This window comes from Cololabis saira, chromosome 9 (assembly GCF_033807715.1).
Source record: "Cololabis saira isolate AMF1-May2022 chromosome 9, fColSai1.1, whole genome shotgun sequence".
Taxonomy (NCBI): domain Eukaryota; kingdom Metazoa; phylum Chordata; class Actinopteri; order Beloniformes; family Belonidae; genus Cololabis; species Cololabis saira.
In genome coordinates, this window is record NC_084595.1 from 27,065,497 (window position 1) to 27,092,309 (window position 26,813).

Genomic DNA, 26,813 nt, shown 5'->3' on the forward strand with positions numbered 1-26,813 from the left:
ACTAAATTAACAAATCATGTTTATTGTCATATGCATTTAAAAGTAGTGTACGATCAAATTCAACTGAATATAATCTGCTCTCTCCAAGTAATAACGCTAGATACTTTCAACTGAAAATAATTTCATTAAAAATAAGAGATTGGCTACAAATAGAAAAATGGTAGAAAAGGTAGAAAACAGTAGAAAAGTAGTTTTATGGCACGTGGTTTTATCAAACCTATTTGTAACATGATTGAAAAAAACTCTGGTCTTTTGTAGCTTCAGTGTAAATTAAGGAAATGAAATATCGAGTTGAATTCAGAGAGAAAAAAGGAGGCATGCTGTAGTGAATCTCTAATTTTCTAATTAACAAGAAACAATTGCTTACATTAAATCTAAGAAATTAACTTAAATTAGCCTTTTCGGTGATTTCGTATCGTAATAGTCGCCAAACATACAGTAACTTGGACTTTGGCTTTGAAAGACGGAAAAATGAAGACAATTCATGCCGCGTTCCATTTACCTCGGAAATCGGAACTGGGAACTGGGAATGGCAGCCATCTTTGAATGGTAACTCGGGGGTGGTGAAGCGTCTCCCACTTTCCCAGTAGGAAATCCCACTTCGAGGGGCGTTCCAGTTGAAAATTACGACTGGGAACTAAGAAATTCCGACTTCCGAGGACAAATGGAACGCGGCATTAGCGTGCGCTCTACTTCCTGGGTTACGGTAGACGTCTTTAAACGTCATCACGTCCAACGAGGAGGCGCGTCTTCCGTCTGTTGTGGTTGTTTCTGCTATTCTAGCTTCCTCTGCTACTTAAAAACAGTCATTTCGAAGTTTCAAGAACAAATCCAACCCGCTGTTTCACAGGAATGTTTATTTCCGATACACACTACAGTCGTTGATGGGTTAACACGCATTTAGAAAGTAAAAACGTGAGTTATTGGATGCTGGTGCGTGTCTGCACGCTGTCCGCCAGCTAACGGTAGCTCTGCCCTTTTCTGTGTATTTCTACTTGTATCTTTACTTTATTTTGGACAGTTTTGTTGTTGTAGAAGCCGCCATGTTCCACAACAGCTCACAAAGAAAATACTGGATTTTTAAAAGTGAGGATGAAGTGGAGCAGATGAGGTATAAGGCCAATGAAAAGTTTCGTAAGAAGAGCGTGGAGAGTGGAAAGGTAGGCAGCACAAACACACCTGAACACCTGCAGCTTCACCACTCATCCCTATGTGTCCCGTTTAATTTAGTGTTAACAACTTGTGCTTTTTATTATTTTAACTCTTTTCTTATCATTTTATTGCATTTATTTGGTATTTAAGCATACTCTTAAATTAAATACTTTCTGAATGAGATGTGCACCTGCTGGACTCTACTGCCCTTAGTTTTCAGCAACTTTAGTCCGTGGGCCAGAACCCAAAATTTCACTTGTCAGTACCACTCAAGGTGACCAAACTTACTTGTGACTTTTGAAAATATCCATGTCTGCAGCTGTATCATAGTTATCAGCTCATGAAGTCACCCACCCCCTTCAGAAAATTACACTATAGATGCTGATGCATATCCTAGTTTAGACTCATGTAGGATATATGTCAATGTTTCACAATATTGTGTTTGGTATCATTTTAAAGGGGGCCTTTGAAGCATTCATTCAAGCTAAGATGTGAATCTTTCTGACCAACATAGAGGTCACTGCAGCTCTTTAAACTATACAATAGGGATGGGCGGTATGGACTAAAAAATGTATCAAGATAATTTCTGGCATTTATCCCGATAATGATAAAAATGACGATAAAAAAAATACCAATTCAACTCCATCTTTGTAACTATAAATCTATCACCACATTCAGTCTTTGGAGCCCCCAAATCACTGCTCTAAAAGAATACTAAATGCTACTAATCTACACCAATTGATAAAAACCAATTAAATGAGTTACACCTGCAAAACTGGAATGACTCATCAGCTTTACACAAAAACGTCATCAACGGGAATTTATCGTTTTTACCGCAAGATGACAAATTCTTACCGTGGGGAATTTTTTTGACGGTTTATCGTGAACGGTAAAATATCACCCATTCCTAATATACAACACACATTTTTACACAATTTTCGCCTAAAAGATATATATCTTTTAGCCCTGTGTCATCTAGGAACAACAGAGACACAAAATACAAAAACTGGAATACTCACAGGACCATAAGGATTCAGTAAATGTATAATATACCCCATACTATATCATTGTTGCAGGTCATTGTGAGCCTTAAACTAGAAGAGCCTCATTAGGCTCCTATGAAACTATAACAGCCACTAGGATAATGTCTCAAACTGGTCTTTATCATGCAAATACAGGATGATACAGCTGCCACTCAGGAAGGGTTATCATACCAAAATATTATCTATAGACATGGATCTTTTCAAAAATTATAAGCAAGTTTTGTGACTTTGAGTGGTACTGATATCTGGTCTGGCCCATGGACTACTTGTGCTTTTTATTATTTTACCTTTTCTCATAATTTTATTTCATTTTATTTGTTATTTACTGTTTAATTGTGTCTTGCCGCTTTTAATGTTGATGTAAAGCACTTTGAATGACCTTGTGTTGAATTGTGCTCTATAAATAAACTTTCCTTTCCTTACTTGAATCTCTGAATCAGCCAGGTGTGAGCGAGTCCGCCTTCCTGAAGCGCCATGAGGAGCTGGTTCTGTTTCGACACTACGAGAGGAGGCTGCTGGACCTCTGCAACGCGTTTAAACCTGCAATGCCCAAGTCTGTCGTGGTGCGTTGGTGCTTTCTTTTGTTTTCCTCCAAATGACGTGACCTTCGTGTCTCGAGATGACCCACCGAGATACGTGTCACCTTTTACAGGGAACAGCCCTCATGTTCTTCAGAAGATTTTACCTGACCAACTCTGTTATGGAGTATCACCCCAGGATTATCATGTGAGTAATGCTATTTATTATGCACTGCTCCAAAAAAAATAAAGGGAACGCTTAAATGACAATCACATTGCTGTGAAATCAAGTACCAATGATTTCTGTCTGATGTTTTTGGTCACTTTTGAATCTCATTCTGGTGGTAGCATGAAACGGAGTCTGCAGGAGGCTCAGATAGTGCAGCTCATCCAGGATGGCACAGCAGTGGCGTCCAGAGCATGGAGGCGCTACCAGGAGACAGGCCGGTACATCACAATATGTACTGGCCTGTAAGATGGCAACTATCCAGCAGCGAGCCCGCTACCTCTGCCTTTGTGCGAGGAGGAGCAGGAGGAGCACTTGCAGAGCCCGGCAAAATGACCCCCACCAGGCCACAAAAGTGCATGTGTCTGCTAGGGATGGGCGGTATGGACTAAAAAATTTATCACAATAATTTCTGGCATTTATCCTGATAACGATAAAAATGACGATAAAAAAAATACCAATTCAACTCCACCTTTGTAACTATAAATCTATCACCACATTCAGTCTTTGGAGCCAAATCACTGCTCTAAAAGCATACTATCGTTTCTTTCTTTCTTTCTTTCTTTCAGGCTCGATTCTTTCTTTCTTTCTTTCAGGCTCGATTCTTTCTTTCTTTCTTTCTTTCTTTCTTTCTTTCAGGCTCGATTCTTTTTCTTTTTTTCAGGCTCATTTCTTTCTTTCTTTCTTTCTTTCTGGCTCGATTCTTTCTTTCTTTCTTTCTTTCTTTCTGGCTCGATTCTTTCTTTCTTTCTTTCTGGCTCGATTCTTTCTTTCTTTCTTTCTGGCTCGATTCTTTTTCTTTCTTTCTTTCTGGCTCGATTCTTTTTCTTTTTTTCAGGCTCGATTCTTTTTCTTTCTTTCTGGCTCGATTCTTTCTTTCTGGCTCGATTCTTTCTTTCTTTCTTTCTTTCTTTCTTTCTTTCTTTCTGGCTCATATCTTCCTTCCTTCACGTACGTTGTGCGTCGATTTAACACAGAACCATAAATCCGGCTTTACACAAAAATGTCATCAACTGGAATTTATCGTTTTTACCACGAGATGACAAATTCTTACCGTGGGGAATTTTTTTGACGGTTTATCGTGAACGGTAAAATATCACCCATTCCTAGTGTCTGCTCAAACGGTCAGAAAACAGACTCCATGAGGGTGGCATGAGGACCCGACGTCCACAGCTAGGGGTTGTGCCTACAGCCCAACACCGTGTAGGAGGGTTTGCCATTTGCCAGAAAACACCAGGATTGGCAATTTTGCCACTGGCGCCTTGTGCTTTTCACGGGTGAAAGCAGGTTCACATTGAGCACATGTGACAGAGTCTGGAGACGCCATGGAGAACGTTCTGCTGCCTGCAACATCCTCCAGCATGACCGGTTTGGCAGTGGGGCAGTAATGGTGTGGGGTGGCATTTCATTGGGGGGCTACACAGCCCTTCATGTGCTCGGCGTAGGTTCCTGACATTAGGTACGGAGATGAGATCCTCAGAACCCTGGTGAGACCATATGCTGGTGCGGTTGCCCCTGGGTTCCTCCCAATGCAAAAGGCTAGACCTCATGTGGCTGGGGTCCGTCAGTAGTTTCTGCAAGACAAGGGCATTGATGCTCTGGACTGGCCCGCCTGTTCCCCAGACCTGAATCCAACTGAGCACATCTGGGACATCATGTGTCCTCCATCCACCACAGACGGTCCAGGAGTTGGGGGATGCTTGAGTCCAGGTCTGGGAGGAGATCCCCCAGGAGACCATCCACCTCCTCCTCAAGAGCATGCCCAGGTGTTGTAGGGAGGTCATACAGGCACGTGGAGGCCACACACACTACTGAACCTCAGTTTGATGTGTTTTAAGGACATTACATCCAAGTTGGATCAGCCTGTAGTGTGGTGGTTTTTTTTCTAACTTTTAAGTTTGAGTGCAACTCCAAATCCAGACCTCCATGGGTGGGAAATTTGAATGATTTGATACTTTATTTTTGTGTTCCCTCTATATATATATATATTTTTTGAGCAGTGAATATACAGTATATAAACACACTAGGAGCACTACATATAAAACATATTTGCCACACCATGTCTATTAGAGCTAAACAGTTGATCAAGTGAATGAATGTGGTAATTTGAAATAATGCACATTGTAAGTTGTCGAGGCTGTAATTATGTTACACACCACGCAGCACATCTGACAAAGTAACGTGACGAAACACTTTGTTCACTACATGGGCCGATTTGGTAATGCTTGAATGAGCGCAGCTGAATGTAACAGGGAAAGACTGATGATCGAAGCAGATCTAGATACAAGTATCAGTTATCTTGCTTTCTAGTTGTTGGTGTTCATAGTGGAAACAGTCACAATTGGTGTGTATATGTGATGTTCTAAGAGTATTTTGTCAAATGTCAGCATCTGCTCTAGCCACAAAGTGTTACTGTTAAAATCTGTTAACACTGACACTGCTTTTTGAAATGAATACCCAACATCACACTTAATTCAGTAATGAATAAATAATGCAACATGTGCATCACAACATATTGTTTGCCTGACCCAACCTGTTTGAAAGTCTTCTCTTTGTTTCAGGCTGACATGCGCCTACCTCTCCTGTAAAGTGGACGAGTTTAACGTGTCCAGCACCCAGTTTGTTGGCAACCTTGTGCAGGAGACGCCAGCGGGACAAGAGAGAGTCCTGGAGCAGATATTAGAGTACGAGCTGCTGCTAATCCAACAGCTCAATTTTCACCTGGTGATCCACAACCCGTACAGACCTATGGAGGGTCTGCTCATCGATCTCAAGGTAGGCCATCTCCTGACAGGAGGGGGAATGGAAACCTCTCAGTCTGTCCCAACTCTAATTTGGAGTTTATTACATCATTGGTCTGGTCCTCCACCCCCTCCCCAGACCCGGTATCCCACCCTGGAGAACCCAGAGTCACTGAGGAAGAGTGCTGATGACTTTCTGAACCAGGCAGCGATGACAGACGCAGGACTGCTGTTTTCCCCGTCCCAGATCGCTCTGACTGCTATTCTGAACAGCGCCTCCAGAGCTGGTCTCAACATGGAGAGGTGGGTAACTTGTTCCCAGATAACAAGCAAACAACACACGTTAGGTTAAAACATCAACTGCAACACCCTCAGCACTTCCTTATTTGTGCAGAATTTAAATGCCTAAAAGTAATAACTGAAACAGAATCTTTCAAGCAGCTACTTGACTGAATGCGTTGGACTGAAAGGGGACAAAGAGACTCTTTCAAACATGTATGACATAATGCGACGTGAGTAAACTCGTCCTTCAATTTAACACCACTAGATGGCAGTGCTCAGTTTGTTGTCTTTGAGCTTCACCCCCTAACCTTTTTTACTTATTTTTTCTGCTCAGGAATGAAAACCATCCTTAAGAAGTATGAACTTCCCAAATCGGAGGAGGTGAACATTTACAAACAGAAGTTGGAGAGGATTCATGCTGAATTTGCCAGTTCAAGCAAGTAAGGAGATGAAGATATCTATTATCTGTGTGAAATAGGAAATCACTGCAAGTTATTAAATCAGAATATAAGATTTGTAAAACCAGGGTTTATACAGCAATACTTATGTTAAATTTAATACCAATTTAATACCTTTTTCACTACCTTCAGATTTAAAAAAAAAAAAAAAACTGTCACAACATTAAGTGTTAATCACGGACCTTTCAACATTAACAGATTTTGACCTATAGAACACTATACAGAACAGATTTATACTCATTGATATTGACCAGATGTTTCACATTTATTTCACTCTGTGAATGACAATAAAATAGACTGCTTAAAATGTAAAAGGTAAAAAATACCAATTTAAAAAATAATAATACCTGACAGTGAATTTAACACTTTTAATGGCCTTAAATTTGGCAATTTTCATTTATCACTTTTTAATACTTTTTTTAAACCCTGCGGAAACCCTGAAAACATTAAGTTGAAAGAGCAGTGTGACATTGTTTCAGTATTATACCAACTTTACTGTACGTACTGTAGCATTGCAGCACATTAGTTCTGACATCGGTAATAATAGTTGTCCTGTCTACCCACCAAACCCAAATGATCAACCCAAGGAATCCAGAGTCATATTTAGTAACCGGTTTTATTTCAGCCAGGTTTTATCTAAGATGCAAAAGGTCAAGGTTCAGAATTGGGTAGAAAAATAAAAAGGAACATATCAGCTGTAAGAAATACAGAAAGGATGTACAACTGCATGCCTCACTGCTACCTACATCATCCAGAGCAAGTCTGATACTCGGTGTAGCTAATGAGACTCTTATGCTCATTAGTTGTCTCATCCTTCGCCGGTTGTCCGTTAACATTTGGTGAGGTCTGTGGTATCTTAAGTGCAACTACAGTAAACAGTCTGGTAAAGTTGAGCTATGACAGGCACAGATTTGGACATACAGTCGCCAACCCGCATGACTTTGAAGTTGACATATCTGTGCGTGGCATGAGCGCTCAGGCTGGATCTGTAAGAAAACAGTCAGATGTACGGAGGAGACATCGGTGATGGCGGAGGACCGGGAGGGAATGCAATGCACCAAAGCTTTCATTAACATCCAAAAGGCATAGAGGGAGTTCAGGTGGTGGTTATTAAAGCAGCATATATGTAGGCCCAGACACTATAACATGATCGGTTTAGGTTCAACACATGCACAGGACACGCTACAGGTATCGCCTACAAACTCTATCGCTCAGCTCTGTTCAGCTATGTCATACATAAAAACTGCATCTATTTAAAAGCCCAGGTAAATGATGGCAAACAAGAGCAGCATATAAAAATGTAACAAGTGGTTTTCGTGCTGCATGGAGGTTTATGCACCAAGACAATGGAGGCTTATCATAAAATCAGGTGACACAGGTGACAGGATGGTGAGTAAAAAGGGAGTTAAGGCTCGTGTCGTCTTGGAAAGAGGTGCTATGTTTAAAATTCCCTGATGACAGCAGAAAAACGCTACTTCATTGCTTTGGATCATCTCCCCTCTAATATCGTGTAACCAAGTTATATTGTCCAATGAGAGGAGTGGCCCAACAGGAAGCCCCCTTATTTTCCCCCTTTTTCAGGCTCCATGATAATAATCGACAAATACCAGTCAGACTTGAGGATGTGGTCAAAATCCCAAGAAAAAAAAAAAAGTAGTTCAGGCATTTTCTGTAGTAAATTCAGCTAAGATCTTCAGAGAAGTCACCTTCAGCGTCTTCAGTTAAAAGCTCAGTACACAGTTAAGTGTAGAACCAATTTTGGAAAGGGCTTTGGAAGGACAGTAGTCAGATATGCAGCAAGTGGTTTTCCATGGAGAAGAGTCATATTGCATTTGGACCACCAGGAATCGAGGCCACATGCTCACTTTAGTCTTCGGTCGTGTACCTCATGAAAGAGGCCTCACTTTGGCAGGCTGGCTGTGCGGTCTGCACGCCGCATTCTCGGGTGGAAATCTGTCAAACTCACATTACCTGAATGGCAGCAGCCAGAGACATGATGGTGCACTCTGTCCTGGAAGATAAAGTGGACATGTTCGTGAAAGACATATGCTAACAAATCTCTAGGTTTTGCTGTGTATTAAAAGGCTTCTGATAGCAGGGCTATTCCTCTAGTTTTAGGTAAACTAAATGAATGTAAATACCCAAAAGGAAACTAGGCAACTACTGATGGTGGTCATGAAGGTGATGTGGACTTCACTAGTCACTAAATGTTCTCACAAGACACCAAGGGGGGGTTGGTGGCATTAACACTGAAAGACACACAGTTCACCAGCAGATATGGCTTGCAAAAGTCATAGTGATTTACTCTTAAAGCTAAAATTGTTTCTGTATTCCAGTAAACGAAAGAGAGGATATGAAGAAGATGGCCATGTTTCCAAAGAAGCCCGTTTGAATGAAGAGGTGAGACCATTTTCTCATTTAGTTTCTAGTACGTACAGTATTTTTCTTTTCCCAGAATTCCTCCAAACTCATAACTTCTCTTTCATTTCAGGAATGGACTGATGAAGACCTCCTATGAGCTTCATGTGACTGTCTCCAACTATTAAGATTAAGAGGTTTTAATAAATACTTGAAAATGTATATAAAATCCAAATTTGATTTTTTTTTTCTGCAAATAAAGCTATTTTTCTACATATTTCTGTAAAACATAATCCTTAAAAGTGCCATGTGATGTTTGCATCCATTTCTCCACCTTTGTCAGGGGACAATAAATGACTCCATAATCTACTTTACAAAAACAGTTTAATAAGTGCATGCATGTCTGATACAGTCTGTACTATTTCCAAAATAAAAATAATTACTGTTGTAAACACTTATTTTACTTGGTTTCTCTGATTATGTGTCCTGTCTGACTTTGAAAAAGTTAAAAAAAAAAAAAAAAAAGCTTCAACCAAATAATCAAAGTAGCTGATACAATTATGAGGAAGGGAAAAAAGCGCATCTCGCTTATATACTCATGATTCCAGCAAGAGAATTTATTCATATAAAATAACCATATTTTTCCCAAAGACTTTGTTCCAATCTAGAAAACAAAGAAAAGAACAGACAGAAATGCTTTTTAGCACTTTGCAGATATTGTCACAACTTTAAAATTAATCAGTCACTAATTACAGTATAAAAAGCATTATCGCTCAGAATCCAGTTACCATTAAAGGGGAAGGGGGCTGAGACAATTAGCTTCTTCACGTCAGTTTACTCACTGAGGAGGAGGGGGAGAAGTGGGGCGGGCACACACTTTGGCAGCCTGTGCTAATGAAACAATGTGCACACAGAAACCTCTTGAAATCTTAACATTTGGCCCTCATGTTGAAGGGAATGAAGTCTACCCAAGTCAGTTACATTCCATGAGGGAAAGATACTTTTCTTGTGCATAAAGCTGTCAGTTGTTGCATTTTTTTTTTTCCTTTTCTGTTTTTAAGTACTGCATGGCTTGTTGTACTCAGCTGCTGCTGTTGCATAGCGCTCTTGTGGTGAACGAGACAAGATGGTAGGTGGGGATGGGCGGGCTATCAGAAGATATGATGGAGAGGTGGATGGGTTGCCATGGTGATGAGGGTTGAGCATGCAGGTCTCCTCTGGGCTGCACTCCGGGGAAGGTGACTTGGCGCAAGGAATGGGGAGATGGGAGGAGAGGAGGAGTGCAGTACTACCTGTTACTGTTGGACATGGCATACTGAGCCTGCTTCTGCTGGAGGAGCTCTGTGATGGCCAGCAGCTTTTTCAACACATGCTGTGTAAAAGAAACAGGAGTTTAGAAAGATTCCTGGAATGGGACAAACACTTCAGAGTTGACATATTCCTGCACGTGAAAAGCTATAATCAGTACTCGAGTTGTAAAAACAAATTAGGGGGGATGGTGGATTTTATCATATGGGGACAGATAATTTGTGCTGATTACAAATAATATAATATATTACAAATAATAGCAGTGACCAAAACACCTGCAGGAATGACATAGCAGCAGTTAAATGCAGCCTTCTGTAAGCTTTAAATATCCACTGGGCTTACATCAAATACATCAAAACACAACAATAAAAAACACTTTTCTGAACTTATCAATATGACTCTGTCCTTCACAGGATAAGTAAAATGGATCACTGCAAAAACTCAAAATCTTAACAAGAATATTTGTCTTATTTATAGTTAAAATGTCTTATTTTAGTAAAAAAAATCTCAGTACACTTAAAACAAGACTCATAACTGGAAAAAACAACAATTTTCACCTGTTTCAAGTAGATTTTCACTTGAAATAAGTAGGAAAATCTGCCAGGCGAACAAGATTTTTTTGCTTGTAATGAGAAGATAAATCTTGTCCCACTGGCAGATTTTTCTACTTATTTCAAGTGAAAATTTACTTGAAACAGGTGAAAATTGTCAAAGGGGGGGATGATTTTGACTGTTTTTATTTCAGGGGGGGATGCCATCCCCCCTCATCCCCCCTCAACTCGAGTACTGGCTATAATGGCGGGCCTCTCACCTGCTGTGTGCCCCTCTCATTGCTCAAGGTGCGAAGCTCATCTGAGTGTGCAACACAGACCTCATGCAGTGCTGCTAGGTCCCTGGACAGGTCTGTCCTAAAGTACTCTGTGATGTCAGGCATGTCAGGAACATTCTACAAACAGGTGACAGCGCAGCTTGAATACAACACGTGACTACACTTGAGCTTTGATATCAGCTTCTCTTCAGTTTTGTAAAGTGTAATGAGAAAAAAAGGAAAAGGACTCACCCCTAACTCATCCAGAAACATGATCATCCGCTGTTTGTTGTTTTTGATAAAAGGGTTTACACCTTCCATGTAGGGCTCCTGTTCAAGGGAAAAAAAGTTAATCAAGACCTTCATTATGAAAACAGTGTTTCAGCTGAATGCTATGGATCAGTGGTTTACACCTTAGCACCAAATTCAACCAGGTTGGCCAGATTCTGGACAGACTTGGCGACCAGTATGAGGGTCCTGCCTGCTGTTGTTGATGGAGGGTCTACCAAAGACACACACACACACACACACACACAAAAGGGGGGAAACATGATAAAATGTCTCATGTGGCAAAGTGGGAACTTTGTGCTTTTCAACAGCAGCTCACCATCAATGATATTGAACATTCGGGGGTTGAGGATGGCAGGGCAGATCAGTCTGAGAAAGACAAAGCCGCTAGAAAAGAAAAGGGACAAAAAGTAAGAAGTTAAGTTGGCCTGAAGTGAAAGCACTGATATAAATAAAAGTAAGACCATAAAAAAATAATATTCTAACTGGTTTTTACATCTGTTCTCCATATTCACTTACCTTACAACTCTTGTCCGCATGGTGGTGTTGGTGGGCCACTTCAGTAGCACGGACTTCTGCAGGCAGCCATAGATGTACCTCAACGTGCTGTCACCAAACACACAGGATTGATTATTTTAGTCTCTTCAACTTTCAAGTGTGGGTACATTTAATGTAGGGGATGCACAAAACTGGACAACGCAAACAGAAGAGGTTTAGCAGCTTACGGCGGTAGGATCTCAGCAGCCAGGAAGATCTTCTCTACCAGCTCAGACAGAATGTTGAGGAGATGAGTCAGATTCATATTCACATCTTCATTCTTTTCCAGTTTGGAGGGGTTCAACTGAAAACAAATATCAGCAGTTGTTGAATCCATTTGTTGCATTTGTCACATTTGACTTAATAACTTGCACACGCAGCACTTAATTTTCAGTCTATGCGTGAACTTTATAAATGCTTGTTTGTAGGATTTTAAACCTGTACCTCACAGGACTGTTTGCTCTCCATGATCTTGAGGATAGTGTCTTTGAGAGCGTGGAGGACAAAGGGTGTGGCTGTGGCCTTCATGTATTGCTCCATCAGTGTGCTGGCCAGTGTCGTCGCTCTGAACAACGTTGTAGCTTCATCTGGCAACAGTGCACGGATGACAGAAGGTTATCCAAATACATGCGTGCAGCGTTTTTAAGATGACCTCCATGATTAAATAAGGAAACTTGAACACGATAAAGACTTACCCTCCACGCTAATCTCTCTGTCATTGAGGGTTCTAAGTAGTGGGGCTTCAGCTTTCTCATGTCTGAAGATCCGTAGGAGGAGGCTTGCCAGTAAAGTGCGGTCCTGACCACACACGTGGGCTAAAGCATAGATGACATAAAAATCCTTTGCCAAGATCATCTGTAGAGGACATGCAAGAGTGATCTCATTTAACTTCAACACCAAGGTGGAAAGTTGAAAAGCAACACCATTAAAACAGCTCATGAGTGGACCAGACCTCCTTAAATTCGCTGTACTCCTCCTCAGGCATGATTTTCTCCATGGAGTAGCGAGCACGCACACGCAAGGAGCCAGGCTCGATGCCCTTCAGAGGAATGTGAGAGCTGAGAGGAAACCATTCGTCGATCATCTGGCCCTTCTGCAGACGGTTTAGCTGGCAACGCATGAACACTGAAGAGGGAAAGATGGTGAAATGTGAAAACATGGATTGTAACATCCAACAAGAATAGACCTAAATCTAATTTTAAAGTTCACAGGTGTACTTACAGATATCACTTTCTTTGCTCTTTTTTGTTTTGTTGCTTAGGCTGATTTCAAATCTGTTAATTTCACTAGACAAGTCACTGAAATGACAAACAGAAACATTTTGCAAGTCTGCAAACATTGACAGAAAATGTCAATTATGAGATATTGCTGTAGCACGAAGAAAAAAAAAACATGAAAGCACATAAAAGCAAAAAGCAAGTACAACAGACTCACTCAAAGATGAATTCTTCAGTGAAGACGGGATTCTGTCCCTCCCGCGGGTGCGTCTTAGCAACCTGAACACTGTTTAGGTAGATGTTGCAGTAGGGGTTGGTGAAATGCTTCACTGGCAGCTTATGGGCCTCCTCCACATTCAGTACCAGGCTGCTCACCTGAGATCACATGTTTACATTTAGACACACACAACAAAAAATGCACAAAGTGATGGGTTGTAAATCATTATTAGCTTTGACAAACAGCAAAAGTGTACTGCATAGCCATGGATGATACAGTCGTAAAGTCACTATAGAGCATAAAATTATACTCTTGGTTAACAATATAAAAATAATAAAAAAACAACTTAAAAAAATCGTGAAAATAAACAAGACAACTCTTAATAATGCAAAAACTTATCAGTTAGCCAAGTGTGTCCACATAACAACACAAGCTAAAGGTATGCATACCTGTCTAAGCCTCTTGTTGGAGGCAGGTGCAGTGGTTTTTCTTAAGTTACTACAGAAGGTTTGAAGGCATTTCATCCAGTCCTGCAAAAATGAAACATGGTCACATTCCAAAACACAGTATAGGTCGCTCCTTGTAAAACACTGAACCCTCTATTTTATGTGTACTTCATTTAAGAAGAAAAAAAAGTTACATAACTGGTGTCACAGTTCTGATTACATATGTATCTAACAACCCTCTGTATCTGCAACATGTATATTTTAAACAACAGTAATATATAGGTGTGAATCCTCCCCAGATCAAGAAGTGATCTTGTGCAAAGGAAAATCTCACTGTTTTCTAATGCTGAGCACTTTTGTTGCAACATCTGATGCCCTTTCAGACATTTTATTCAACTTTTTTAAAGAAAACAAAAAAGAAATTATTTTACTTTGAAAATAGAGTAAATGTCCACATTCTGCTATTGACAGAGGAAAAGAAGCAATTCTACTCTTTGTTGACTTGTCATAATGAGGAAACTGCTCTCTATATGAACCACTGTTGCATCTAAACTTTGTCAAAATATCCATGAAGAAACACTGCCATCATGTGGTCAAATTGGTCAACTGCACCGCTGCCATACATTTTGAAACAGTTTTCACATCAAGTAAAAACAAATGCCGTTTTGTCCATCTGATAATTAGAAACCAAATTACAGTAATAAATATCTTCCAAAAAAATACAGAGAAAAAAAATTTTTTCAAACAGAACAGAAAAAAGAAAGAGGAGCAAAGAGTGGCAAAAAATAAATACATAACTAAAAGGTTACAAAAAGTCCCCAATGATCGGAGATAACTAACTGAGGCTTCTTATAAATACAAGAGGTGATATAAATGTTGCATGTCTATCTTTTTTCTCTTATTACCTGTGCCTGCTCCTGGGTTTCTCCTGCAAAGTAGAATATGTACTGTTCCTCACTAAAGTGCTGGACAACAATCTGGAAACAGTTTGACCTGAGGGGGGGAAAAAAAAGAAAAAAGGTTTTAAATTTGTGGTGTCCATGAAGCTGGTGTTTCAAAAAATTGCAGAATTGAATGCACTTTTCAGTCAACTTTTGATGTCCTACCTGCCAAACAGGCTGTCGTGCACGCAATACACAGAGCACACGCTTAGGTCAATCAGCCCTTTGGGTTTGGTGGCTCTCTTCTCACTTTCAAAATAAATGAGCTGTGCATCGTTACCCTCCAGGATGAAATAAAGATTCTTCCACCTTTTGCCTTTGCCTGAAGGTGAGACAGAAACGTTGAGATCCCGACTGACCTGACTAAATGACTGATATAATACAATTTATTGTCAACAAAAAGCTACTCAAAATCTTTACAAAAAGTGGTAGACAAGACACGCGTCATAGATACCTTTGTAGAACAGGAGGTAGCCTTTCTTGACTATGTTTTTGTAGAAAGCATCTTTTGGTTTCCGTCTTATAGTGTTATAAATTTCTTTCCCATCCACTGTGTCACTAAGTACTTGCTCTTGCTGCTGCAGCAAATACAGAACACGCCTTTACATCAAAGTACAAATGAAAAACACATTTCTTCAAGGGATTTTAAATTAAAAGCCTTCTCTTCTGCTGTAGAATTCAGATTTGCAATACAATAAGACCTGACTTCCTCTGTAAAACATTTTAAAATGGTAATTATATTTATCAAAACAGGAACGTTCTAACATAAAAATTAAGATACTACGCCTGTGAGGACATCAGCAATAATTAGCTGTTTGCACCGGCAAAGGTCCTTCTATTAAGCCAAAGAAATCTCCATCAAATATGCACAATAATGCGTGTATGCAGTTGCACCCACCTGGACCGAAACTGGATCTTTCAGAGTGTAACGCTCTACAATCTGTTCTTTCTTGTAATGGTCGATGATGTCATCAACACTGGCAAAGTAAAGCAAACCAGATGCTGCAAATCAATGACTTCGAATCAAAATATACAATAGACTCTATAAGGTATACACACCAAAAAGAAACATTACAGAAGTACAACAGAAAAAAGATACTCTTCCACTTGAATCTACAATGTTTTGTTCCACTGATGTCTTATTACTGGCGCGTCCACTGGCAGACATACCTGTTGTAGTACCTCCCCCCCATCATGTACTGGTTGTTTGGCGTGGGGCAGATCTTAAACCTCTGGATGTTTTCACCGGTACGAAAGAAAAGGGAGTAGTCTCCAGGTGTGTTATCAGATGGTCTCACTAAAAAACTGCACACCTGGCCAACTGGTGAATTAGAAAGAGCAACAGAGGAAGAATTCAGGTTTTGATAAAATGGCTTTCTGTGTTTAACGTTGACATATTTTTGACAAAAAGAAAAACCAATGTTAATGTCTGCTTTGATTCGCAATTTCGACATCATGAGCAGCAAAGGAGAAGGTACCCGTCATCAGAAGGTTGTAAGCTTCTTGCTTGGTGATCTTTCCATGATACCAGCTGAGGATGAACCAACAAAACCAAAGTGAAAAGATCAGGAAAAGAGGGAACAGCATTGAAATAAAATCAATAAACCCAATACAAACATTCACTAGCACCCACTGCAATCACTAACAAAAAAAAAAGCAAACAAGGCGTTAAAAAAGGCTGATGCCGTTAAACCTGCTAAATTATATATTTTTAATTATATTATGTCTTGAGAAAAATGTACATTTGGCTTTATATTTGTATGCAAAAATAAGTGATAATGTTTTTTTTAAATGTTCCAGCTGATAAGGTGGAGAAAACCCCCCCTGAGCAACGTGGCTTACATTTTTCCCTCATGTGGATCCTCCTCCCGGCCCTGTAAAATTAACACAAAACACAAACACAAACCAACCACAAATAATTCAGTTTTATCATTCATATGGTATAACAAATTACAATCAAGGGTGTAATCCTGTTACCACTTTGGTACAGAACTGGTACCATCTGCACCAACTTTATTGTGCATATAGCCAACATTAATGTATTTTGTTTTACTTTCTCCAACACTCTTTGACATGACGTCCTTATGCTAATTTACTTACCACCGCCTGCACCAGATCCTCCACAATGAGCCCTTGCTCCTCTGTGCGAACATTGGTTACCCACATCCAGCCATCCTCCAGTTCATTGTGAACAATAAACATGTCCCCTTTCAGGAAGCTAAAGAGATCCAATCAGTTCAAATTATGTCATGGGAGAAAAAACATTTAATGCCAGCATAATTTAGATTATATAACAAAAATAAACACAATATCTTCCAATCAAATTGTTGCTCTGACCATTATCCTGATCCTAATATAACAGGAATGTATTTTTTACTGTAGAGTTTAATACCGCAGGACTGCCAGCAGGTGTCTCCTCTGACTTATAACATTCACGGTAAGTATTACATTTATGTCTATATGCTTGTGGTTTACTGGCAGACTCAGCCTTGAGGTTGACCCTAGACAGATGTTTATCAGATTTACAGAATCATGGGTAATCAGTAAAGTATGCCTACTGCAGCTTAATAACAGAGATTAGACCTTTTCACTAAGTCAGAAAATGTGCCCTCCAGGCTACTACAATATTCCATAAAATCAAAAGGAAACCGGTCTGGGATATCTTCAGTGCTTGCCAGTGTCCGAAAGACTAAATCATGTTCATGGAGTTACCTTTAATAGCACAGTAGATCGGATCAGAAGATACTATTCTCTGAATAGACAGAACAAAAGCGATTTTTTCCATGTTTGTCTTACCTGATCTCATCAGTATCTGGCACTTTGGTGTATGGCAGTATGGCCCTCACTCTCCTCCTATCTTCTACAGGCTGTGGAAACATGCAAATATGTTATAAAAGCTTAATCTCAAGCTGTGACCTTCAAGAATCATATTCATGCTAAATCCCCAATTATTTTACAAAATCAAGTGTTCGACTACAATTCCCACTGGGACAGGTTACAAAATATAATTAGCATTAGCTTGAGCTTTTCCTTAACATGATCTTGATACTGCCTGAAGGCAAAAGAAAAAGAGAGAACAAAGGGATGTGGAAATACGTCTTTGTACAATAAAGCAAGTGGGGGAAAGAAGGAATCAAAGTTAACTCTGAATTATCCTGAGAAAAGAACAGATTTTAATCTATCCTTAAACCACACAAAACAAACTAGAGAACTAGACAACATTATTGATGGACATTTTCAAGTGATTAGCTTTCAAGAGATTAGGCTTCTTTTGACAGATTTTACATACTTAAAGCAGCTATAAAAAGGTCTGAAGTTTTAGGTCTCTCCAGCTTTTCTGGTTTTTTTTAGTCCCATATCACATTATCCTTGTTCTGTGGAACAACTACATTTATGATTTATGATTCAAATCACGCTTTGCTGCATCAAAATCTATTATTAACCTATACTGATTTCAACTTTCAAAGAAACAAATTCAACATCATTAACACTACAAGACATATAACCAGTGCATCACTACCCTCACTGCAACAAAGATCATTGGGTCTGCCTGACGGGGGATGGAGGGGTGGACGAGGGATGGTGAAACTACCCCCATGATAAGATTTTAAAATGGGACATTATTCTGATCAGCAAATCCTAGAGTTTATTCTTACAGACATGGTATTTTGAAATCAACTATACTTTAAGCCATGGAGTGAGTCTCACCTCTGGAGGTGCCACAGGTGATAGCAGTTTCTCTCCTTTTAGTAGGCAAGACACATAGCTGTAGTAACCAATTAGGTCAGATAAAGAAGAGAACCGCCGCCCACCTATGTAATAGTCCCCACACATGGCAATGATCCTGTTAAGAGAGAACAAAAAAATGGTAAACAAAGTATTTTTTTTTGTGATCACACTTTTTACTGCAGTATTGACTTACCAGCACAGAACAGACCACACTAATCTAAAACAAGATGTCAAAAGCCTTACATTCATTTCAGTTGTATTGAAGAACAACAGAGGATACTAAGTTTTCATTCAGTTGACAGTATAATTATCTAAAAGGAACTCTTTATTAAACATGGTTTTTCTATCACTGCTCCGGAACTGCAAAAGAAACATAGTCCACATTAACATAAACCAAGTTAGACAAGACCCCTAAATGTCAGAGAACAAACATCTATGCCAAGAGGATGTCCTCTCTCTGTTTTTAAACCTCGGACAGGCAGGCATGGTTCCAGACTCTCTCACTGTTGTTGCCTTTTATGTTTTAAATTTGTGGTCAAATAGGTAAAAGTGTTTTTTGTTAAATGTTTCTCAGCATTACATTTTTTTTTTTATTAAAAACACATTACACTATTTATTTTAACTGTGTTACTGTCCCATGTCACAGTGAATTGTAGGAGCCCATCTCTAACATTTGAATATAGTAAAACCAATGTTTCATGTTCTCTGGCAGAGCAGGGCAGAGCACAGCTGGAAGCTTGGACATTCAGCGAGATAGGCATGTGGAAACTGAGCCAATGATGTCACATGCAGTGTCAGCGGCAGCTGACGGCAGGATATATGCCACTACCAAAAATAACACAGGTGAACTCTTTTGATAAAGTGGATTGACAGCTACCAGTTCAAAGTCTGGGGTGCAGAGGAAGTCTTTCATAGTTACATGCCATGAGTTACACCAGGACATGTTACTGGGAAGCCACTTGTTGCTAACTAGAACTGCAATCTCGCCATCTTTACTTTTGCTACTCAGATTCTGTTCAGAGTAGGGCTGTTCGATTAATCGATTTTAAATCGTAATCGCGATTATGTAATTAGAACGATGTTAAAACGTGAAACCCGTAAAATCGATTTTTCACTTTTTTTTTTTTTTTTTTACCTTGTCTGCACACATATTAATGATCATATTAATGATTGATGGAAATACCTCTCAATACCTGCGACAAGTGCCCCATCGGAAAGGCTCTTTAGTGTAGGAGGGGGCGTTGTAACATGCCACCGGGCATCCCTCAAGTCAGATGCGGGAGACCGGCTCGTGTTCCTTGCAAAAAACTTGCAAATGTGAACAGCAAATGTAATGACTGACATTACACACCTCTACCTCCTTCATGGGTTGCATTATTATTTAGCATGCAAAGACCCAGTTTAGTTTATTAGAAAATATCTTGTTTTATTTAATTGGAAATATAACTTACTGTATGTTTGCAAGTGCTGATTTGCAGATTTTTTTTTTCAGAGATAAAACTTTATATTTTATTATATTTTTTAAAACTTTTTTTCAACTTATTTTACAGAGTTTTGCACATTATTCATTCATTTTTGGTTTAATAAGAGCAAAGTTTGCACTTAAAGCCCAATGGGGCAAATGTTCAATAAAAAAAACAGCATATTTGAAATAACTTCTTTACCTTTTGTCAATTCACAAAATAATCGTAATCGAAAATCGGATTTTGAGAGAAAAAAAATCGAGATTTTATTTTTGGGCAAAATCGAACAGCCCTAGTTCAGAGTTTAGTCAAGCTGCAGCTGTAGCTCAACCAGGCCACTTAATTGGAGTATTGTCTTTGCCCCAAGTATGTCACACACCACCATAATAGGTGGTGACAAGGCCTACTTTCAACTTGTTAGCACAGCTCCGTAACGTACGTTGCCGCCCTCATACTTCCATGTGTCTTTTACGTTGCCTTCATCTTTATCAATTCATCTACTAGTGGGCAGTGCCAAGTGCCCTTTCACTTTCACGTTTTGACATCAGTCTCAGACACTGGTTAGGGGTGAAAATGTATCACTACAAAGTTGTTTGCAACTGCCCAAAAACACTAGAAGAAGAAGAAAAAGAAAAAGGTGAAGAAGAAGCAGTTTCAGCAAACATGGCGATAGATGAGGAGATCATGATAACACACGGTCTTAGAAAAAGAGGGAGTGCAGTCGAAGGTGGTGGTCTGTTTGACTATTAAATATATCGTGGCATGTGGACGGCAAGTTCCTATTCTTCTTTTGTGGTTACACGGCTCAACACTGCTCTTGTGGTTTCTGGTGGTATTGCTCAGTTTGTTGTTTCAAGCGACGGATCTGCAAGGGCCCTGAAAACGGACCAAATTACGCACGTAAACGATGCAGGAGCTGGACAAAAGTGTCCGTCCGTCTGCATATCAGTCTTTTAAATCAAGCATAAATGGGCCTTGACACTGCACATCAAATAAATCTTCATCTAAAGTGGCAGCAAATTGGAAAAATTCTCCTTGAGATCAGGCGATTGACTCAGCCATTGAAAACTGTTAAATTTCTTGCCTTCAAAGGGTCTTGAGCTGCTTTTGGTGTATGCTCAGGGACATTATTCACTTTGAGTGGCACCACCCAAATTGCAGCCTGTTGCAGTTGTTCTGCTGCAGTTGTTCTGTCAAGTTCTTATATTTTACTGAGCTTTTATACAGCAAAGGTGAGGTCAAGGATGTTGGGCATAAGAGAAATGATGGGCAAAGAGGAAGAGGGCTTTTTTCCAGCATTATCCAGTCATGTTTGTAGCAGTGAGCAGAGATGTTTAGTCCTACACCTCAGAATGCATCTTGCTACTCCTGCCAGGAGTTACTGGCAGCTATACATGCCTATAGTACAAATCTGACTTTTTGAAACCTCTTAAATTAAAACTGAAGGTCTACACTTTGATCACATCTTGATTAAATTTGATTTTATGATTTCAAATCCACTGTGTTGATGTATAAAAGGGAAAATAAAACTAAGGGTCAGATACGTCTTGACCTAACTGAGCAGGCTGGTTTTAGTCGAGTTAAATGTAAACAGTATCAATTGTATCTCTGATTACTTGTCCTAGAATGCTATTCTAGAAATTGCAGGCTCATATGGGCACAACCACGAAATGTGCTTTGTATTAAAAGCAAGTTCAGTGGCTTAGAGAAGTAACAAGTTTAACTCCAGATTTTCAGTGATGCAAAGGTGTTTCATTTTGTGTCAGGATGTATCAACTTACATGTATCCTGGCAGCCTAAGCTGGTTACTGTTCCCTTTTACAGATTTGGATGTTGATTCTTTTTCACTATTAAAACTAAAACTAAAATAAAATATATATGATTTCCTTTCAGTTTTGCCATACGTACACTGTTTAAATGTGCGGTTTATCAAACTCACCAAACTACACAGCTCAAATTCATATCTACATTAAAAAGGATTTAAAAAAAACGTATAGAAACACTTGACATGAACTTTTTATGCAACATTTTAAAGCCCTGATGACAGAAAAGGAGTCTAGCAGTCATGAATACAAAAAAGTAACTTCAATATCCACGTCCACTTGGTGCACAAAAATAAGATCTTAGATTCAAAAGGGAAGCCAATTACAATAGGAATACCATAAGAAAAAAAAACTTCAGCAACATCAGACACCTTGGTATAAGCTTTAAGTGCTAAACCTATTTACCCGACAGCACAAGTAGAATAAGTGTGTCATTGCAGGCTTTGTGTGCCAGGATGTTAAGCATTAAGAGTGTAAGTGTTCTTGGAACAGAAAAGTATTCAAGAGATCTTTGAAGGCAAAAATATATGATATATGATTTGTTATGGAGGACCAAAACTAACATACCGGTAGTTAAAAAATAAAAGCAGAAATATGTATATTTTGTTTTCCTTAAACGTGTATTTTCACAAAGAAATGTATACATTTTGTTTTCCCTTTTCCTTATACATGCATTCCTTGTTTTTACCTTCCCTCATCTCCTCTTTTTACTTTAACTTAGCTTCAGAACAAAACTTGAAACACCTATAAAAGGGTTGCATATGACCTGTCCATGATAAAGATGCAAAGCCAAATGACAGTACCTTTTAAAAAGTATAAAGGGAGAAAGAAGGAAAGCTTGTGTTCAGGGTGGAACACAGCAGGTCAGCGGAGTTATAGTTTATATCAAATAAATATTTGTGCAGTTTGGTCAAATTAAACAGTTACCATTCCCTGTTAGACTTGAAGGCCATTGTGTTTTTTGCGTCCCTGATTTACTGTGGATTACTTATCGGGGCATTAGTATCCAAAAAAATAAGAATTAATAAAATAAAATTAATAAAATGTAAGAAAAGCAAACAAAGAACAAGATTTAAATGTCTTTTAAAATTAAAAAATCTGACTTGACGAATCTGAATGTTGTTCAGCATGTCTGAGAAGTAAAAGTAAAGATCCATATAATGCAAGGTAATGTTGATCCTGTCTGCCCCATCAGTGTAGCATCTGTGACAGTCAGCCACCAGCTACATTTAGGACACGCTACAAGTGAGGACACAGTTTCTATATATAGTACAATACATTGGATGGAAATTTCGGTGTTGTGTATGCTACCTCGGATCATGATACAGATTATATGTTCGCAAAAAAAAGGGTCATAATGTGATTCTCTTTTAAGATTAAAACAGATTAATCCTGGGACTATTTCAGTAATTTACTTATGTGTTAGATGCACTTTTTCGTACCTGAAATGGTTGACCATATTGTTCAGACTGAGGAAAGACAGGACAAAGGAACCGGGCCGGCGGTCACTCTCCCTGATGAGGTAGCTACCAGGGTTTCGGGCCTGGCGCAGACGCTCCTCTGCGATGGTTCGGTCTAATTTGCCATGGTACCACCTAAGAGAAAGCAATGAGGAAACCATTAAAATGGGAACATTGTTTTATGGTGCGTGAAGCTTCTGCATGAGTGGCATGGGTGCAAAAACAGAAGAATACATGAAAATATTTACATTATAAAAATAATGAATTACAGAACAATCCGGCACTCAAAAAAGAACTAAACTCCAAATTAGTCAATAAGGGAGGCCATCAGCCAAGCTCAGTTGGAGATTGAGAAGATAGGAAAGAGAAGACAACAGCAACTACAACAGAACAGCATCCAACTTTTAGAATATTCATCAGAGAATAGCAAAGGACTAACGAAAAAGGAGATTTCTAACCCATAAGAACCCAAACCCATTTCTACTTGAAGAAGAAAATATGGGGTGCATAACACAGACAAAGTGGACTATATGTGTAAGGAACTTTCCAGGACATTTATCGGGTTAAGAATAGATTTAAAAGTCAACTGAAGTTGTGTGCCTGAGTGCCCCAGGTAAAGTTTTTCATGAGGTGAGGCTCCAATGGAAAAAGCCTGATCTCCCTTTATGACAAACTGTGATCTGGGGATCGTTAGAAGGGCACTATCTGTAGATCTCAGAGGTGGCCAGGGCACGAACCAGGTTGACAGGTCCGAGATGTAAGATGGGGCAAGATCATATAAGGCTTTGAAACTGATCAGTAAGATTTTAAAATAAATACGAAACTAAACAGGAAGCCAGTAAAGGGACGCAAGTACAGGGGAGATGTGCTCATACTTTTTGTACTGGTAATGAGTCTTGCTGCAGCATTTTGAATTAATTGGAGGCGACAGAAGAAACGCTGACCGATACCTGAATATAATTACGTACAGTAGTCCAGGCAAAAGTACAAAAAAGCATGCATAAATGCACCTGATTTTAGCTTTTGTCTTAAGCTGGAAAAGCAAGACTGAACTACATGTTTGACCTAAGCATCAACACCAAGGTGAGTCAAATATTAGTCCTAGATTTCTATGAGTTTATGTAATATCATCTTTAAGATTGCTAAGACTAGAAACAATAGGATCAACATTTGGGGAACCAATAAGAATGCCCTCTGATGTCTTGTCATTAGTTGCGATTGCCAAAAGTGGCACACAGGAGAGAGGGACTGATGAAGAGGCACTTTAAAGGTTTATGAGTAATATCAGTATTTTTGTGCCTATATGTCTTTCATCAACAGAACAGTGCAGGTACTTGACAAAAAAGGTGAAGCCTCTATCATTCTTATCATTATTGGTTTCTGGAGTGGATCGACTCTGTACTGGCCATCTTTCAGGACATGGCTGCAGGCTTAGTGTCCCAGTCAAAATTCCAAATGTTTTTTTTCCCCCATGTTAAAATGTTTATAGTTCATATGAAGGAGTATTTGATTATTTTTGTGAGGCAGTGTCTAGCTCTAACCTGGCAAAGAATCTCAACAATCTGAGTCTTTTGCGATAACTGCGCACTGCTTTACAACACAATCACCCGTAAGAACAATGAAACTCAAGAGGTACAGTGGACTGCATGGTGGAGACTCAACAATTTTCATATTTTTTAGAATGCTGGTATGTTTATATTACGCAGCTCCTTGGCATATCCCTGTTCACATTATGGATTGATCGGCGAACGAAGGTCACATACTACCAGATCTGACATCGACTCGCTCGATGACGTAGTCCCAAAAAAAACTTCCCCTTTGTCATGAAACCACAGCCCTGGTGGACCACAGCCCTGGTGGACCACAGCCCTGGTGGACCACATCCTACATTTTGAAAACTACTACACTAAATAGATGCAGTTTGGAGTCCTGCATGACGCTTCTATAAATGTTAACATGAAAATGTTTTCACGATACAAATATAAAAAGAAAACCAGTTAAGAACAAGAATGCAAAAACTTTATTATTGAGTTTCCAAAAATGAGTATTTAAATCATGCTTCTTTGACTTATAAGAACCCTCAACACCATTCATTAAAATTTTAGCAAGGGAAACTATACTTGACAAGGCTTTGCCAGCTGGGGTAAAAAATTTAACATGGTTTTGAAAATGTAGGCCACTCTTGGCTCTAAAACTGATAGCAGGGACTGGAAAAACATCCAGTGGTGAAAGGATTAGTGATGTGCAGCAGCAGCTACTTTCAAAGAAAACCTACTGTATATTGCTTCCATCTGGTTTAATGGGGACAGGACTCTGCTTGTAAAGAAAATGTGAGGAAATCTGCCCTTGTACAGTACACCGAAGAAAACTCAATGAGGAGATGGGACCAGTTGCTGGGGGTTGCGATAAGAAAAGCGAGGAGGAGAGGAAGAGAGGAGCTGGAAAGTAGACCCAAGGGACTCTTACATGGTTGAAAAAGGATAACTACATTTTAACAAAACAGATAAGGGTAAGTGTGAAAAAAGACTGCCAAAAAGCAAAATTGTGAGTCCCTACAAACTTGCAAACTTCAATTTAATTCCGCTACACCAAGAAGGACTCACCAAATTACTCAACCCACAAGTTCTTCAAGACAATGCTACATTTAAAAAAAAAAAAAGGAAAAAAAAATATTTCTTCTGCTTTAAGCTAATCTTGGCAATTAATATGTGGACGCCAACAGCACACTACATGTAACATAATTGATGAGAAGAAGCTTTTTTTTTACTCTACTGGTTTCTTTCTCAATTTGCAATTCTTAACCGCATTTCTGATGTAACTTAACCAACTGGAAAGGCTTCTGATGAATGCAAAAACAGCATGTGTCAGTGATTAATTAAATACAATTCAGCTTTGCTCATATTCATAATGTAGCACGGTTAATTTATGAAACTGCTTTATGGTCTTCTTTCATTAACACTGTGGTTCAGTCTTTATGATAAACTTCACACTTACAGATAACGTTTTCTCTTCAAGAAGCTAAACATTTTGTCTGTCTCTGAGGTGAATTCCTTGCAGATATGTTTGTTTGTGTACAAATGTATTTACAACTGTCACAACCTTCCAATTGGTTTTAAGTGTTTTTTTTCTTTGAATTCCGATATTCATCCATATCCCACTCGGCAAGCCAAGAACCTGCACATACCCTATAGTCGTACTTCTCTTAGGCAGTTCTCAATAAGACATCGAGGGTCCATTCTTTGGAATGCTACTGATCCTTGGCTAAAAACATCACCATCTCTGCTAGCTTTCAAAACAAACTACAAAAAAATGCTTTTGCAGTAGAATAATGTAAGGTCACTCAATCATATTAAGTTCAATAAGAGGTTATTATTATATGTATTGTAATAATCTGTACTGTGTGTATGTACTGGTATATTTGCATCTAAACATGTGAATCTACAACTGGTATTTTGATGTGTGTTCTTTTGGGAGAAGTTCCTGATAAGCCTTCTGGCTTCCAACTTCTCCTGCACAATATTAACATGTATGTATCTTTTTGTTTTTAACTTGTATGTGCGAATAAATAAAACAAAACAAATAAAACAATAAAACAACAAAATGCTGATTAATAGTCATTAACCAGAGGTTATGCCCATTGCTGACAACCTACTGCAAATACAGCCATATGGTAGGGCTGTTGCAATAGCCACTGCATCAGTTTGCTATTTCTGTGCTATTAAAATTCCCATGAAACCATGCTATTTGCTTAAGCAAATTTATGTATTCATCCTCCGCTCTGAAAAGCTTAGTCCGGTC

The 26,813-nt window shown here is 39.1% G+C and overlaps 2 protein-coding genes across 3 annotated transcripts in view; one reads left to right on the forward strand and one right to left on the reverse strand.

Moving 5' to 3' along the window:
- The first annotated feature begins 735 nt into the window (after nt 1–735).
- ccnh (cyclin H) lies at nt 736–9,223 on the forward strand. The gene is made up of 10 exons (XM_061729015.1): nt 736–915; nt 1,022–1,160; nt 2,636–2,758; nt 2,848–2,921; nt 5,501–5,714; nt 5,820–5,983; nt 6,122–6,192; nt 6,297–6,402; nt 8,757–8,820; nt 8,912–9,223. Exons 2-10 carry the CDS (start codon nt 1,044–1,046, stop codon nt 8,936–8,938), a joined length of 960 nt encoding a protein of 319 aa, XP_061584999.1. The 5' UTR covers nt 736–915; nt 1,022–1,043; the 3' UTR covers nt 8,939–9,223.
- Nucleotides 7,021–26,813, reverse strand: part of LOC133450401 (ras GTPase-activating protein 1-like) — a 39,035-nt gene continuing 19,242 nt past the window's right edge. The window contains exons 2-26 of one of the 2 annotated variants that reach the window (XM_061729014.1): nt 22,998–23,150; nt 18,249–18,384; nt 17,337–17,407; nt 16,641–16,758; nt 16,383–16,414; nt 16,019–16,071; nt 15,711–15,861; nt 15,439–15,517; nt 14,995–15,115; nt 14,706–14,862; nt 14,505–14,592; nt 13,603–13,683; nt 13,154–13,311; nt 12,941–13,017; nt 12,672–12,844; nt 12,415–12,574; nt 12,164–12,306; nt 11,908–12,023; nt 11,702–11,788; nt 11,502–11,569; nt 11,308–11,396; nt 11,147–11,224; nt 10,898–11,032; nt 10,071–10,150; nt 7,021–8,431 (exon numbers count right to left, since the gene is read on the reverse strand). In XM_061729014.1, coding sequence (XP_061584998.1) covers nt 8,383–8,431; nt 10,071–10,150; nt 10,898–11,032; nt 11,147–11,224; nt 11,308–11,396; nt 11,502–11,569; nt 11,702–11,788; nt 11,908–12,023; nt 12,164–12,306; nt 12,415–12,574; nt 12,672–12,844; nt 12,941–13,017; nt 13,154–13,311; nt 13,603–13,683; nt 14,505–14,592; nt 14,706–14,862; nt 14,995–15,115; nt 15,439–15,517; nt 15,711–15,861; nt 16,019–16,071; nt 16,383–16,414; nt 16,641–16,758; nt 17,337–17,407; nt 18,249–18,384; nt 22,998–23,150 — 2,653 coding nt within the window. In that variant the 3' untranslated portion in view covers nt 7,021–8,382. Of the gene's footprint in view, nt 8,432–10,070; nt 10,151–10,897; nt 11,033–11,146; nt 11,225–11,307; nt 11,397–11,501; nt 11,570–11,701; nt 11,789–11,907; nt 12,024–12,163; nt 12,307–12,414; nt 12,575–12,671; nt 12,845–12,940; nt 13,018–13,153; nt 13,312–13,602; nt 13,684–14,504; nt 14,593–14,705; nt 14,863–14,994; nt 15,119–15,438; nt 15,518–15,710; nt 15,862–16,018; nt 16,072–16,382; nt 16,415–16,640; nt 16,759–17,336; nt 17,408–18,248; nt 18,385–22,997; nt 23,151–26,813 lie in introns of both variants that reach the window. The other variant, XM_061729012.1, reaches the window with a different exon arrangement.

Coding starts and splice junctions, on each gene's coding strand:
- ccnh (XM_061729015.1), top strand. CDS start 1,044: ATGTTCCACAACAGCTCACAAAGAAAATACTGGATTTTTAAAAGTGAG. Junction 5,715..5,819: donor GTCTGCTCATCGATCTCAAG/GTAGGCCATCTC, acceptor CCCCCTCCCCAG/ACCCGGTATCCCACCCTGGA. Junction 6,193..6,296: donor CATGTATGACATAATGCGAC/GTGAGTAAACTC, acceptor TTTTCTGCTCAG/GAATGAAAACCATCCTTAAG.